Source organism: Epinephelus lanceolatus, chromosome 2 (assembly GCF_041903045.1).
Source record: "Epinephelus lanceolatus isolate andai-2023 chromosome 2, ASM4190304v1, whole genome shotgun sequence".
Lineage (NCBI taxonomy): Eukaryota > Metazoa > Chordata > Actinopteri > Perciformes > Serranidae > Epinephelus > Epinephelus lanceolatus.
The window spans coordinates 45,508,130-45,524,984 of record NC_135735.1 but is presented as its reverse complement, the minus strand read 5'-3'; the positions used below and the strand labels follow the sequence as shown (position 1 = coordinate 45,524,984).

Here is a 16,855-nt window from a genome sequence, read left to right as displayed (position 1 = left end):
TTAGCTGAGTAATGTTAGCTAAAGTTAGCTTACTTGCTGACGTGGATAAACTGCTAGCTCGCTAAAGTAGCAAAATACTGTCTTGGGTGATTATTGTCATTTCATTCTTGCCTAACCCCCTACCAACCTCTCACACCCCCAACAAACCTGTCTAACAACCAACACACCTGTCTCACTAACCCCCAACACACCTGGCTAAACCACTACCTACCTGTATAACTACCTACCATCTTATTCAGTCCCTTGACACACCTGTGTAAGTCCCATCTACCTGGCTATAAGAACTTGTTTAATCATTTCAGCTTTGCACAGAACAACAAGCTAAGAAAAGGATCCTCTCCCATCATGCCTCGGGTGTCGTTCGCCCCTCCCTCACTGTGCTTCACCTTCCTCCCTCTGCTGGACCGCCTCCTCCCCTCTCTTCCCCCCACTGTCCGAGATGTGGACGTGCCCCCTCTGTTTCGGGAGCGCTTCATCCTGTCTGGTTACCGTCCTGTGGGCCTGTCGTGGCGTTGTTATGTCCTCAGCCTCTTCCAGATACACAACGAGACTCTGAATGTGTGGAGCCACCTGGTGGCTGCTGTCTGCGTGGCACTGAGGTTCATGATGTTCACCATCCTGCAAGGAGGGGTACTGATATGTCCTGAACTGTTAAGTGTTTGAAAGCTTTGTTTGTGACCTCCTGCTGTCTAACCAATGACCTCCTCAGGGGATCCTGGGTTTTCGGTTGCAGGGTCCTGAAGGTCAGGGGTTTTCTGTGGATGTTTCCTCGCTGCCTTTGGTCCTCTATGTTTTTTCTGCCATCACGTACCTGAGCTGCAGGTGAGCCAAGAAAAAGCTTCAATATTTCCATCTTTAGGTCCAGACTGGAATGTCTATAGGATGGATTGTGATGAAATGTATTTTATCATTTATGATCCTTTCAGTATTAACTTTGGTGATCATGACCTTTTATCTAAGTACCAACGTTTCGACTAGACCGTCTTAAGACGGTCTAGTCGAAACGTTGGTACTTGAATAAAAGAATATTTTTTGCATTGAGTCTTAGAGTGTGCGCCTGACATCTTTTTCAAATTTGGATATTTCTGTCAATGGTCAGCACCTCTCCAACCCTGGTGTGCGCTGCTCCTCTCTCTTCATATGACCTTTTATCTAGCACCATCATCAGGTCAACATTTGAATGTATCCAGTACTTAGCAAATAGGCTACCTGCTGAACTAGTGCCCTGCACGGGCCTATTATCTGGGCCCGGGCCCGGCCCTGGCCCGAGGGGGAAACGAAATATACCCAGATAAGGTCGGAGGTCTATATGTGCAGTTATAGACCTCCGACCTTATCTAAGCACTTTTAATGGCATAAGTGGATATATTTCATTTCCTTTCAATATTAAGATTATTTAGAAAAGTGTTTGAAGCATTTTCGGGGTTTGTTTAATTGATTATTTTGTTTTTTGAAGTGACTGTGCGCGATGCAACTGCAGCGCCTGATATTGCAAATCGTAGGTGGCAGGTCTATTAACAAATAAACACGTCTATCCAAGCCTAAGCTACAAACACGAATAAAACAAACCTTATCACAGTGTTTATGAATGGGATCAGTAAAATATTGTAGCGACCCTGTAGTGAATGTTCTGTTGTAACGTCAATGTTCTGTGAGCGGGGTGCGAGAGTGACGAGGATGAGGTCTGTGTGAGTGCGGGTGCTTGTGTGTGTGGAGCGAGCTGGAGGAGAGAGCAGCAGTGCATGGTTCGAGTTAACGTTACAGCTAAGTCCTTATTTTGTGGTTGTTTTGGCGTGGTTACGGCCAACAGTAACCTGTACTGTTCAGTAACAAACGGTGGTTTGCCGAATAACCACGTCATTCTTCCACACGTCCTGGCAGACGCTACCATATGATGAGTGACGTGCAGCGGAGAGGGAGAGGCACAGCGGCTGCTGCGTTCAAGTGTTGCCGTTTAAATCGGTTAAACACAAACACACACCTCTCTAATTGACAGGTTAAAAAAAAAAGCCCAAGCCCGGCCCGTCTCCGAGGTAATGATGTGGTAATTGGCCCGAAGCCTGGCCCTCGGGCTGTCGGGCCGTCGGGCCCCTCGGGCCTCGGGCACCAGCGCAGGGCTCTATGCTGAACTAATAACATTCCCATCAGCCTCAGCTGTACTTTGTGTTTACTGATAATTAGCTATGGTCATAGGCGTTTCTAGCCCATTTTTGGTATTTTTGATACTCACTACAGGGGGCTGGTTTACTCCAGAAACATACATACTGTTTATGTGTATGTTGAGGAGCTGCTGTATCAAAATGAGTTATCCTCCCCCAGAAATTAGGGTTACGATATGTTTCTTTTATGATTCCAATCCATTCCTCTTTTGCTGTGGCTCAGCATTTAAATAACCTTTATCAGATTTGATGGTTTAGTCACAGACTTTCCTAAAAAGTGTTGTGCATTTCTTTCACAAATGTGGGAATGAAATTGCGTTAAAATGTACAAAACAGTGAAATTTATCTTGCCTGGCCGGGCAGCTCTCTGGGTGCTCAGCACCCCTAAACCTCTGATCCTAGAATTGCCCCTGGCTATGGTTAACATGCTAACACTCTAAACTAAAATGGTAGACATGGACACCATCTGTCTAAACATCATGTTGGCTTTATCACTGTGAGCATGTTAGCCCCAACTCGGGCTCTGAGCGCTCTATCTGCACAGAGCAATGCGCTGCCTTCTAGAGTGGGTGATATGCAGTAGTGGTGTAAATACCTGGCTGAAACCAGGATATGTGGCACATTTCCTAATTTCTACCACTCAATACAAACACATTATTATCATTACCAGTCCTCATTTTTGCTGCATTTAATCGTCACTGTTTATGTTGTTAGGTAGGAGTTAGCTGACGTTTTTTCTAGCTAGGAAATGTTACAGGTGGTCAGTACCACTGTCCCCTGTTTGAATTGGAATGAAAGAAGCTAGCTGTTGTGTCATGTGCATGTGTTAATATTAAAGCCAAGTTGCTACTGACTAGCTAACTGACTGGATGTCCATTAACATTATAACTCCCATTGTGTGTGTGTGTGTGCTTGTGTGCGTGTGTGTACAGACAGACAGACAGCCTCATCATGGATATAAGATTGTTTTTTCGAAAAAAAGAGCCAGGTTCAGGTAAGAATGTAAGATCAAATGGTCTATCTATCTAGAATGATGTTGTAAGTTGGATCAATGTATCAGTTTCTATCTCTTATTAGATATAAAACACATTGTTTGGTTATTTGCCTTTTGGTTGACAGTACAAACAGAGAGAGAGGAGCAGAGAGAGGACTTTATTTATTAGCATTCTTATTAGTATTTTTGGTATTTTTGGTACTCACTATTCACCTTATTTTCAAACACGGAAGTAGTGATCAACTTCCGTGTTTTTGTGCGTGACTTCTGGTCAGCCGCTTTCCCTTACCGGAGCTAACGGTGCAAGCAAATTTTTTTCAATTTTCAATTGTTTATGTTAGTCAATCAGTTAGTTAGTTAGTTAGTCTGTGTATTTTATATAGATAATTGTGCCCACATTTCCATTTCCTCCCACTGCACTCTGCTCCATCATGTCTATGGTAACACTGAGCTATAGATAAAGTTTTTCAGTGTTCCCAAAGAAACAGCAAACTTTCTGGTATTTTGTATTCCCCTTTCATCATCATTTTGTGTTGCCCCTCTAAATTCTATGGTTTTGTGGGTCTGTGAACGCAGCGCAGGCGGAACCCAGAATATTTTATTTCCTCAGAGTTGATAATTGATCAGTCAGTCCCGTCAGAGCTGTTCAGATCGATGGACATGGGGAGCGGCTGCTGCAGAGACATGTGAAAGCAAACTTTTAGACTCGGCGCAACCGGTTATGTTTCACTCTCACTGCACCTGCTGTTCCATCTGTGCCCAGGATATGCTCTTGGCTCGTGGTGCAGTAAATAACTGAACAGTTTATATATGTTCCAACAGCGCTCCTAAGCAGTCCAGCTCCAAATGAAGAAAATCAATATGTAGCACCAGATGTTGGGCTGCCACAAAAAATTAATGTGTGGGAAACCCTGGTTTGGAGAGCAGAGGACAGGTGATGATTCAGATGAGCAAGCTTAAACACAACATACTATCTTGTGTGGCGGCTGTGGCTCAGGAGGTAGAGCAGGTCATCCACCCACTAATCAGAAGATCAACGCTTTGAGTCTGCATGTCAAAGTATACTTGGGCAAGTCACTGAACCCCAAATTGCTCTCGATGGCTGATCCATGGGTGTATGAGTGTTGTGAATGTCCACCAGAGTAGCAGGTGGCATCTTGTATGGTAACCTTGGCCACGAGGGTTTGAATGTGTGTGTGAATGGGTGAATGTGACATGTAATGTAAAAGCACTTTGAGTGGTTGGAAGTTTAGAAAGGCAAATGCAAGTCCATTTACATTAAACACACACAGAGCAGCATAATCATGTCATGTTTGTGCACACCTGATGAATCCAATATTTACTTTCTTTTAGCTCTGTCAGGTTTAACTAATGAACTAATGAAGTGGTGTGTTGCAGTGCTGCGGCTCACCTGTTGCAGTCCCACTCAGAGCACGCTCATTATTCCCTGTTTTTCCTGGACTACGTGGGCGTTGCGGTCTACCAGTACGGCTGCGCTCTGGCTCTGTGCCTGTACAGTTCCGACACTGCCTGGACACAAAGCATGGTGGGACAGGTCGGTTAACCTGTATCAAAGAGCATGGATACCAAGAGGCGAAGCTCAATAGAACGCCCCACAGCAACAGACTCGCCCATGGTTTCGTCCTACCGCCGCCATTTTGGACTGTCAGCAGACCCGCTTGCATACAAAAACACACAACTGAAGTATATCGCTATTAATTATGCTTACAATGCTACTCACTTCGTGATAACTTGGTCACAGCTGCTTTTTCACGTTTTTGTAAAGCAAAATATAGAAAAGAAGAAAAACGGCCTAGATGGCATCTCTACATATTACATCCACTTATGAGAAGATTAACTTAATTACTCCTTCAAAATCACCCCATAAGCCAATCTACCAAAAAATAAAATAAAAAAAATCAATATTTTAACTACACACACACACACACACACATATATGTATGTATATATATATATATATATATATATATATATATATATATGTATACATATACAGTACAGGCCAAAAGTTTGGACACACCTTCTCATTCAATGCGTTTTCTTTATTTTCATGACTATTTACATTGTAGATTCTCACTGAAGGCATCAAAACTATGAATGAACACATGTGGAGTTATGTACTTAACAAAAAAAGGTGAAATAACTGAAAACATGTTTTATATTCTAGTTTCTTCAAAATAGCCACCCTTTGCTCTGATTACTGCTTTGCACACTCTTGGCATTCTCTCCATGAGCTTCAAGAGGTAGTCACCTGAAATGGTTTTCCAACAGTCTTGAAGGAGTTCCCAGAGGTGTTTAGCACTTGTTGGCCCCTTTGCCTTCACTCTGCGGTCCAGCTCACCCCAAACCATCTCGATTGGGTTCAGGTCCGGTGACTGTGGAGGCCAGGTCATCTGCCGCAGCACTCCATCACTCTCCTTCTTGGTCAAATAGCCCTTACACAGCCTGGAGGTGTGTTTGGGGTCACTGTCCTGTTGAAAAATAAATGATCGTCCAACTAAACGCAAACCGGATGGGATGGCATGTCACTGCAGGATGCTGTGGTAGCCATGCTGGTTCAGTGTGCCTTCAATTTTGAATAAATCCCCAACAGTGTCACCAGCAAAACACCCCCACACCATCACACCTCCTCCTCCATGCTTCACAGTGGGAACCAGGCATGTGGAATCCATCCGTTCACCTTTTCTGCGTCTCACAAAGACACGGCGGTTGGAACCAAAGATCTCAAATTTGGACTCATCAGACCAAAGCACAGATTTCCACTGGTCTAATGTCCTTTCCTTGTGTTTCTTGGCCCAAACAAATCTCTTCTGCTTGTTGCCTCTCCTTAGCAGTGGTTTCCTAGCAGCTATTTGACCATGAAGGCCTGATTCGCGCAGTCTCCTCTTAACAGTTGTTCTAGAGATGGGTCTGCTGCTAGAACTCTGTGTGGCATTCATCTGGTCTCTGAGCTGAGCTGCTGTTAACTTGCGATTTCTGAGGCTGGTGACTCGGATGAACTTATCCTCAGAAGCAGAGGTGACTCTTGGTCTTCCTTTCCTGGGTCAGTCCTCATGTGTGCCAGTTTCGTTGTAGCGCTTGATGGTTTTTGCGACTCCACTTGGGGACACATTTAAAGTTTTTGCAATTTTCCGGACTGACTGACCTTCATTTCTTAAAGTAATGATGGCCACTCATTTTTCTTTAGTTAGCTGATTGGTTCTTGCCATAATATGAATTTTAACAGTTGTCCAATAGGGCTGTCGACTGTGTGTTAACCTGACTTCTGCACAACACAACTGATGGTCCCAGCCCCATTGATAAAGCAAGGAATTCCACTAATTAACCCTGATAAGGCACACCTGTGAAGTGGAAACCATTTCAGGTGACTACCTCTTGAAGCTCATGGAGAGAATGCCAAGAGTGTGCAAAGCAGTAATCAGAGCAAAGGGTGGCTATTTTGAAGAAACTAGAATATAAAACATGTTTTCAGTTATTTCACCTTTTTTTGTTAAGTACATAACTCCACGTGTTCATTCATAGTTTTGATGCCTTCAGTGAGAATCTACAATGTAAATAGTCATGAAAATAAAGAAAACGCATTGAATGAGAAGGTGTGTCCAAACTTTTGGCCTGTACTGTATATATGGGGCATTCTACTGATATTGTGCAAAGTGCTGTCCCTTACCAAAAAAACAACAAAAATAATAAAATTGAGTATTCAGACATAGATATTTACAAAGATTATGTTATGACCTATTTAAACCCAGGACATTAAATGAAAAAGTGATAAGCTAAATAAATACAAAATTACCATTTATAGGGTACTTTCTATTGGGAAGTAGCTGTCCCCAACCCTGACCTCTAAAATTCAATTCATGTAAATAACACTTAAAACATTTTTCGTATTTTTTTTCAAAAGTGTAATTTAAAACATCTTTGTGATTAAGTTTAAACAGAAGTTGAAATATTTAGATGTATTGTGGGATTAATTTTTAAATTAAGAAACTATGCTAAAAAAATAATATCCCTTGTTTTCATGTCACTACCGAAACACAAGATGTGCTTGTTAGCCATGTGACTGCTAGCATTCTTTAGTTATCCTGAAAAATAGCTAGGAATGTCACTACCGAAACAGTCACTACCAAAACCTATGGTAAAATTTGGGTAGTGACATGATCATTTCGGTAGTGACAAAATGGAATGGTCAGTAGTTAAACCCCATAATTTTGTGGTCCAAAGTCTTTCTCTTCTCTGCTCTGCTCTACCCTGGTCTACTCTGCTCTGCTTTACTCTATAATCTACTCTTCTCTACTCTACTCTGCTCTGTCCTATTCTGCTCTACTTTGCTCTACTTTACTATACTCTGCTCTGTTCTGTTCTACTCTGCTCTACTTTGCTCTACTCTGCTCTGTTCTGTTCTACTCTGCTCTACTTTGCTCTACTCTGCTCTGTTCTGTTCTACTCTGCTCTACTATACTCTGCTCTGTTCTACTCTGCTCTACTTTAAACTAGTCTGCTCTACTCTACTATACTCTGCTCTACTCTGCTCTACTCTACTATGCTCTACTCTACTCTACTCTATTTTGCTCTGCTCTGCTCTGCTCTACTCTACTATACTCTGCTCTATTCTATAATCTGCTCTACTCTACTATGCTCTACTCTATTCTGCTCTGCTCTACTCTGGTCTACTCTATTCTGCTCTACTCTACTATACTCTGCTCTATTCTGCTCTGCTCTACTCTGGTCTACTCTATTCTATTCTGCTCTGCTTTGCTCTGCTCTACTATACTCTGCTCTATTCTATAATCTGCTCTACTCTACTATGCTCTACTCTATTCTGCTCTGCTTTGCTCTACTCTACTACGCTCTACTATACTCTATACTTTGTTCTACTCTGCTCTACTTTGCTCTACTCTGCTCTACCCTGCTCTCTTCTACTCTGCTCTACTTTACACTACTCTGCTCTACTATACTCTGCTCTACTCTGCCCTTCTATACTCTTCTCTACTCCACTCTACTCTATTCTGCTCTGCTCTACTCTACTCTGCTCTACTCTATAATCTGTTCAACTCTGCTCTGCTCTACTCTACTCTGCTCTGGTCTACTCTACTCTATTTTACTCTGGTCTACTCTATAATCTACTCCACTCTACTCTGTTCTTCTCTACTCTGTTCTACTCTGCTCTTCTCCATTCTGCTCTGTTCTGCTCTACTCTACTCTACTTTGCTCTACTCTACTCTATTCTGCTCTTCTTAGCTCTACTCTGCTCTACTCTGATATACTCCGCTCTGCTTTACTCTGCTCTACTCTGCTCTACTATACTCTGCTCTACTATACTCTTGTCTACTCTGCTCTACTCTACTATGCTCTGCTCTACTCTATAATCTGCTCTACTCTGCTCTACTCTATACTCCGCTTTACTCTACTCTTGTCTACTCTATAATCTATTCTTCTCTACCCTACTCTTCTCTACTCTATTCTGCTCTGCTCTACTCTGCTCTACTACACTATATTCTACTCTACTCTGCTCTTCTATACTCTGCTCTACTCTACTTTGCTCTTCTCTGCTCTACTCTACTCTGCTCTACTCTGCTCTACTTTGCTCTATTCTACTATACTCTTCTCCACTCTACTCTACTATGCTCTGCTCTATTCTGCTCTGCTCCGCTCTACTCTACTCTACTCTGCTCTGCCCTCTCAAAAATTAAATTGTTTTATTGACCACAAAACATTTGTCTTTGAATTTGTAATTCCCACCATAAGGCATACATTTGAGGAAATATGATGCAACCTTAAAAACAGTATAATGGTCACTACCGAAACAGGACAGTCACTGCCGAAACAGTGCAGTCACTACCGAAACACTGGGTGTTTTGTAAAAAATAAAGTATATTGAGTTATCAACTAAAGTATTATGATGCTAATCAGTTACATTTATGTTCTGTTTCATCAATTATTAACTCTGAACTCAATCTGATCAGCGTTATGCATTTTACAAAGAAAGATTGCATTTAGATTTTGAAGAATTCTATAATTTGAACTTCAAAATTTGTTAAAATATTAATTTTTATAGATTTAATTGTGAAAACCTTAAGTCAAATTTTGTAAAAATTTAAATGTTTAGACAAGGGACGCATCAAGCATAACAGGTTGATATATATTTTTTTGTATAATATAATACTATATGTTTTGGTAGTGACAAATTTTGGGAGAGGAAAAACATTCCAAAACAGTCTGAAAATACAATATAAAAATTTACAGTCATTTTCCTAGATATGTAACTTTTCCATATGGTACAATATATATAGGGACAAAGTTTTGGAAATAAAACATACAAAATTTCAAAATATTTCCAGCCTAACTTTGCACACATTCGGTAGAATGCCCCATATCCACCTTATTTTCAAACACGGAAGTAAATAGTGATCAACTTCCGTTTTTTTGTGCGTGACTTCCGGTCAGCCGCTTTCCCTCATGATTTCCCTTACCGGAGCTAACGGTGCAAGCTAATTTTTTTTTCAATTTTCAGTTGTTTATGTTAGTCAATCAGTTAGTTTGTTAATCTGTGTATTTTGTATAGATAACTGTGCCCACGTTTCCGTTATAACGGAAATTTATTCTCTCTAAACGCGAATAAATTGCACGTCAATCATAAACTATGAACCAAAAAAGCACAATCTATCCCGAGTGAGACAAACTGCTTGATCCCCATTTCCAGTGTACCAGCAGAGAACCTGCAGAACCGAATCAGCGAAAAAACACACCGGGCTACACAGCCTCTCTACCTGAGCAGCTGAAGCTGCGGCTTGCACCCTCGACACACAGACACACAGGCGGTGCTTCTGCATGCCAGCCAAACGTGTGCGCAACTGTGAGAAATAAATATGTGAGGTGTACGCTGCTTTTCTATCTTTTTTTCCCTTTTCTTTCTTTCTTTCTTTCTGTCAGCGACATACACTCCTAACACAGGACGGGTTGTTTTAATTGACTGAGTTGATGATTAAGCCATAGTGATGCGCAGATCGGCTCTGATAGCACCCGAATCAGCATGTACGCATCAACCATCCAGCTGTTATTGAGCTAGCAAAGCAGTTTTGTGTTGCTATGTGTGGTATTTATTCAGTTTTGGGAAATCACGATGTCTAGAAAGCATCAGTGGCTGCAGCTGACAGGGACAGCTAACGTTAACACTAGCAGCAAAGCTAACATCAGGATCGTCATCCGTTAAAAGCCTCCCGTTGTCAGATACGACATGAAACTACTCCAATTAGCTCAATCATGTTGTAACTAAGACATCCGCGCGGCCCGTGAAAAAAATATTTTCTCCAGCGCTGGAGAAAATATTTTTTTCACGGGCCACTTTCTGAGTTTAGTGAGTTATTACAGATACGGCTAACGGCTAACAGCTAACGGTTAGCCCAGCTAATCTACGATAACCATGTTATTAATTACACACAGAGAAAATACTAATGTTTGTTCAGTTATTGTGTTTATAGACTTTACAAACATCAGATTAGTCTAAACGGTGATATAGTGACGTGAATAATGTGATATATACATATATATAGCTAAACTCAGCAAGGTAAACAACAAGGCGATTCCCATTTACACAGTAGTAAGAGTGCTGGACCGGAAGTGTCGTGCGTTCTGTTTTGCCTCCGTGTTTCCGTGAAAAATAAGGTGGATATATATACAACAGTTAGTTCCGGCCCTGCAAACTGATTGGTCGACAGACAGTAAAACCGTGACGATATTGGAGTACAACATCACGGTTATTTCACTGTGTATATATCACTCCGCCTCACAGCTGAGTATAACCACTTCCTCTCGTGTGATATTGCTTATACATATATATATATATATATATGTTGGTAGATTGGCTTATGGGGGTGATTTTGAAGGAGTAATTAAGTTAATCTTCTCATAAGTGGATGTAGGCCCTATATATAAGTGTTATCTTCCCTCCAAAACTGGCATATTAAATTGATATTAAAACACTTTAAATCTTAGCCTACACCTCAGGAGTTCTTACCTGTCGGGATCCTTCGGGAAACGGTAGAAGGCCAGGTGAGGGGTGTTCCACTGATAGTTGTTGCAGTTAATTGCACTACACTATTTTCTTTTACTTTTTTTCTCCTCTCTCCTTGACATCTTGCATGTTGTCTGGGCGCAACAGTCCAAGCTCAAGTCCAAAATGGCAGCAGCGCTACCGCAGCGCCCCTAGTGGCTGTTGGCAAAAATTCAATGGAGCTTCGCCGCTTGGTATCCATGCTCTTTGCCTGTATTACATCTACCCTCTGGCAATGTGTTCAGATGTAGTGATGATGTCATTTCTCAAAGGTCTTCCTCCCAGCCGCTGCCCTCCTTGCCTGGATATCCTGCACCACCTGCTGTTATGCGAAGCTTCGTTTCCGGCGGCCGTACCCGCTCCACAGGAAGCTCTGCCAGGTGCTGCCTATGGGCGTGGCCTACCTGCTGGACATCAGCCCCATCGCACATCGCCTCGCCACCCAGAGTTGGACAAGCAACTCTGCACTGACACTGCACTTCATGCAGGTGATGTTTTTTATTCACTCAGCAGTTCATTGACTTTATTATTGTAGTGATTTAATATCCAATTATCTATTAATCAGTTAGTACATTTACATGCACACACAGTTAGAACCAGGTCACACAGGTAATCAGAGAACTAGTTTACATGCACATACAGTAAGTGGGGGGGGGGCATGTGCCCCCAAGGTACCACCCTGCTAGCCTGTGGGTCTGAAGCTGAAAAAATAATTATAATTAGAAATAATAGATTGTAATTATTCATCATTTAGTATTCATAGTTTTTGCTACACTACAGTTCTGCAGCATCATTCATCTATGTTGAGTTTTGCCTTTTTCACACTTCTCTACAGTTTCTATATGTAGTACTTTGAAATTTAGCGGCGACAAAAGCCTACTGTTGCATCATCTCATGTTACCTGTGTCTCACCTAAAAAGTTAAACCTGATCTCATAGCAAAGACTGCAGCCAATGGCCAACCAGCACCTACGTTCGGTGCCTGCATGAAAGGAAATAATGTTCCGTAGCAGCAGGTGGTGGTAGTCTGTATTTGTCATTCAAAAGGAAAACTGGAAGACCAGTAGGACTGATTCAAGACACTAGTTAGCCAGTTAGCACATTAACAACAACAGCAGACAGTCGGCTTGGTGTGTCAGGGCCTTAAGAGATCATTTACACAGGGATCGCACAGCACCAATAACTTCTTAAATGATTTCAATCTTTGGCACCAGGATCTGTTCTTTCTGTGCTTTCTTAACTGCCTAATCTGGTGATGATCTTTCTGTGTGAGGTGAGAACAAGTTTTGGCCAGTGAAAAAAAAAAATAAATCTGAAAGCACACACACACACACACACACACACACACACACACACACGCACATGCACACACACACACACACACACACACACAGGCTCATTTTATTAAATGTTTGTTGTTGTATTACTCATTTTGACCACAAGAGTGGGCCACTACCCCATGTTATACATAGGACTAAAACCATTCATGTTCTCTTTCAGGTGAGTTTTACTTTTTTACCAAGCAAACAAACAAACAAACAAAAAATTTCTCAGGGCTTCCATACATTACACAGCAATTATGAGTTTCTAGTTTCACTTAAATCTAGTCTCCATCCTGAGATTTTCACTACAATTGTCTGAATATAAAAACAAACTCAAAAACACAATTTTGTTCTATGATCCTTGGAAGATAGAATGGGACAGTTCTAGTCAAGTAAATATTAATTAATGTAAATGAAAGTGACAGTAATAATGGAGAAACATTTTATTGTGCTACAGTGGAAGTTAGGGTTGACTGCACAAACAGGTGCTTCACTGTTTGTGCACTTCACAGAGCTCCCAATTAGTTTCTCATTCCTACATCTATCTGTCAGGCTGTCCTCTGCCCCACTATGACTGAAACAGACATGGGAACATATTTGGAGTCACACTTGATGGTTAGACAACATTTTCTAGACCTGTTGCTGAGGGTAAGTTCATGTAAACATGCAGCAGGTCAGTAATCAGATTTCTCCCAAACTGTCTTCCATCATTTCTCCACCAGGTGGCGCTGTTTCTGCTGTCAGCTTTCTTTTTCTCTTGCCCCATTCCCGAGCGTTTCTCCTCAGGACGCTATGACATTGTTGGTCACAGCCACCAGCTCTTCCACATTCTGCTGTCGTTCTGCACACTGGCCCAGCAGGAGGCGCTGTTCCACGACTTTCTTTGGCGACGCCCGGCACTGGTCAGGGAGTTTGGACAGGAGCACCTCCTGCTGGCCTGCACCTCATTCCCCTGCCTGACACTCTGCTGCATGATGACAGCACTCACCATGAGGAGGCGAGCTCAAGCTCAGCTTACGAAAGAGCAAAGATAGAAGAAGAAGAAGAAGAAGAAGAAGAAGAAGAAGGAGGAGAGGGTAGAAGATGTGACTTCATGTACACATGAGGGATTTACTTTGTAGTTGACGAACATGAGAGTTTTTTAAATGTGTGTGTGTGTGTGTGTGTGTGTGCAAGTGTGTGTGTGTGAGCCCCTCATACCTCAGGGCAGAAGATCATCATCAAGCTCCAGCACTGATCTTCTGGATTTTCTGGTTACTGATATTATACGATGTTTTATGTTTTACCAGCCCAGTAACACGCAGTCAGACACTGTAAAAAACAATTCAGAATAAAATTGTGTAAAATCAGCTCACCTTTAAACATTGAACTGGAACGGACAAATGGATTTGAGTTCTCCTGACTTTTTGTCTATAATGATCACAATAAACTGCCTATATGAAATACAAACCATAACCCTACAGACGTGTCTATAATAACAGCAGGGCAAAGAGGACTGAACACTGTAAAGGTGAGATAACACGTCAAATATTGCAAAATGAGTGAAACCAAGTTACTATGGACTGTATTTATTTGTATGATCACAGAAAATCATGTTAAAATCATGAAAGTTTTAGCTCCTAATAGTAGCTGCTGTGGTGAAGCTGATTAGTCTCAGAATATAGAAAGTCAACTCGTGGAACATGCTTATTATTTTAGAAAGATAAATGTCCAAAAACTTTGAGATTACACCAAATTACAGAAGTAGGTGGAGCATAGACAGGGAGTATTATTATGACTTTAGCTCTGTATAACCACTAACAAGTAGTTCTGTGTCCTCAGCATGGAGTAAGTTACTCTGTGACTTGAATCACGAAGCAGAGTAACGTACGGCAAGTGGTGATGTCACAATGGGGTTAAAAAAACACTTTGGAGCCCCAGTTTGTTCAAAATTGTCTGTTATACTGTAGTAAGTAGTACAAACTACAAAGCAAATAAACAAACTTTAAAATGCACAACCCAGAGAAAGCATTTAAATAGGGTGTGCTATCAGTGGTGACATCAGACCCCCAGGAATGCTGCTCAGCCTTGCAGCCAATTTTTCCCAGTGACCATTTGCAATACTGCAGCGAAATACCCCCTAAGACCAAAAGAGTATTTTCCCCAAAGATTACCATTATAAAAGAGATGTCTGTGAAACTGACAGGACACCTTGAACTGCAACAAGGTCTTTTATAAGTCTTTCTATTATGAACATTAAGCTGTGTTGATTTTATATTTGTAAAGCTTTCACAGAGCAGGAAAAAAAAGATTTAAAACTCAGTGACATCATCACAATGTAAAGACTTTGGCCTGGCAAACTCACAGGCAGGGCCAGTGGAAGAAACACTACTAGGCATAGAAGCTTTTTTTGGTGTTTGCACTAGGCAAGCAACTCCATTGACATGAATAGGTGCCATCTTGCCATATCTAGTTATTATCATATTATTATTATTATTATTATTACTAGTTATTACTATTTATGCATCGACACAGAAAGTCACCTAGGGCACCACCCAGAGGTGTATGTGTTCTGTTGGGGGGAAATTTGATATTATTTCTCATTAGGTCTTTCATAATACATATATTAAATATAAACAAATGTATGACAATTATATATATATATATATATATATATATATATATATATATATATATATGTATATATGTATATATGCAAAGTCACAATGTCTGCATAAGAGTTCATTTTTGTACTTCTACTCCTCACTGCCTTTCTCTACCAATCTACCACATGCCCTCAGACTTTTCCATCTGTCCCAGTCACCTGACTCTCATCCATCTGCCCCTCATTCCCCTATGATGCCTCACAGTTACAGTAATACCAGCCCATCTCCTCCTTATTCTGGATAGATTGCCGATGTTGCTTATACCTTTTCTTTGTAGCCATCTGAATCTGAACTTCCTATCTTTTCAATCTTCAGCCTGTTCCTGCCCTGCTCACCTGTTGTGCCCTTCTAAGATGTGTTTGTTCAAACTGCCATCCTGTTGCAAACCTGTAAGCCTGATCCTGACCTTATCCTTGAGTAAATTTCAAATTATCCTACCTGCTTGCCTGGTGTGTCTTTTTCTGTATTTAAGTCCTCCTCCCTTTGTTAAGAGACTTCACTGATAGTCACAGTCTAAGGAAAAATATACTAATTTCTTTGCATAAATTTAATAAATTACAGTTTAATTTTATCTTAAATTGATTTGACATAATATTTTTACTGACTTCTTAAAATGATGAGATACTGGGGCATTGTTTTTGGAAAGCCATGTTGCTGTTAAATTTTAAATGTAACTTTTAAATCCTTTGAGCACAAACAACACAACAAAAATTCAATTCACCTCGCTTGGGCGGAGGTAAATATCTCAAAATACCTTCACATACAGCTGAAACAGTTTACATGACTAGACACTGTAGTGATGAGTAACAAGTTTTATGTTTTTTATGCTGGCAATAGCCATGGCCGGAGACATTATGATTTCTGTTTATCTGTCCCTATGTCCGTAAGTACTTGCCCCCTTATTATTAAGAACACCTTGAGAGAATTTCTTCAAATTTGGCACAAATGTTCACTTGGACTCAACAATTACCTGACTAAATTTTGGTGGTCATAGGTCAAAGATTAAGGTTACTGTGACCTTGCCTGCCATGAAAACGATACTTCAAGAGCGCCCTGGAGGACTTTCTTCAACTTTGGCCCAAACATCTACTTGGATTCAATGATGAACTGATTAGATTTTGGTGGTCAAAGATCAAGGTCATTGTCACCTTATCTTTCTCGTTCTTGTGAACGTGATATCTCATAAATACCTTGAGGGAAATTCTTCAACTTTGTCATAAATGTTCCCTTGGACTAAAGAATAAGCTGATTAAAATTTGGTGGTCAAAGGTCAAGATCACTGTGACCTCACAATACATGTTTTTGCCATAACTCAAGAATTATACTGCTAATTATGACAAAACTTCACACAAATGTCTAATAGGATAAAATAATGAAGTGATAACATTTTATATCCAAAAGGTCAAAGGTCAACTTCACTGTGACATCATAATATTTTGCATAAAACACTTTCTCTGGCCATTACTCAATGTCATAACTTAGAAGTAAAAGGGGAGACATTTGGTCAGATACTGAATTGGTGACACTAATCTTGGGTGTCCACCTTGAAACTGTGCTGATTGTATAGATCTTCTGTGTGTGAAGCATCCATTTTTTAACAGACATGGATGTAAACTGTAAGAGAAACTTGACTGGTGCGTGGAAACATACAACCATGGGGTGGGA

The 16,855-nt window shown here is 41.0% G+C and overlaps 1 protein-coding gene across 1 annotated transcript; it reads left to right on the top strand.

The window, feature by feature from the left end:
- The first annotated feature begins 320 nt into the window (after positions 1 to 320).
- LOC117258902 (membrane progestin receptor beta-like) lies at positions 321 to 15,205 on the top strand. The gene is made up of 5 exons (XM_078161998.1): positions 321 to 630; positions 710 to 822; positions 4,552 to 4,708; positions 11,497 to 11,712; positions 13,268 to 15,205. Exons 1-5 carry the CDS (start codon positions 346 to 348, stop codon positions 13,577 to 13,579), a joined length of 1,083 nt encoding a protein of 360 aa, XP_078018124.1. The 5' UTR covers positions 321 to 345; the 3' UTR covers positions 13,580 to 15,205.
- The last annotated feature ends 1,650 nt before the right edge of the window (positions 15,206 to 16,855 follow it).

Excerpts from the sequence above, each read along its gene's own strand:
- LOC117258902 (XM_078161998.1), top strand. The coding sequence starts at position 346 with ATGCCTCGGGTGTCGTTCGCCCCTCCCTCACTGTGCTTCACCTTCCTC. Across the intron at positions 823-4,551 it reads ATCACGTACCTGAGCTGCAG|TGCTGCGGCTCACCTGTTGC; the intron begins GTGAGCCAAGAA and ends GGTGTGTTGCAG. Across the intron at positions 4,709-11,496 it reads CACAAAGCATGGTGGGACAG|GTCTTCCTCCCAGCCGCTGC; the intron begins GTCGGTTAACCT and ends CATTTCTCAAAG.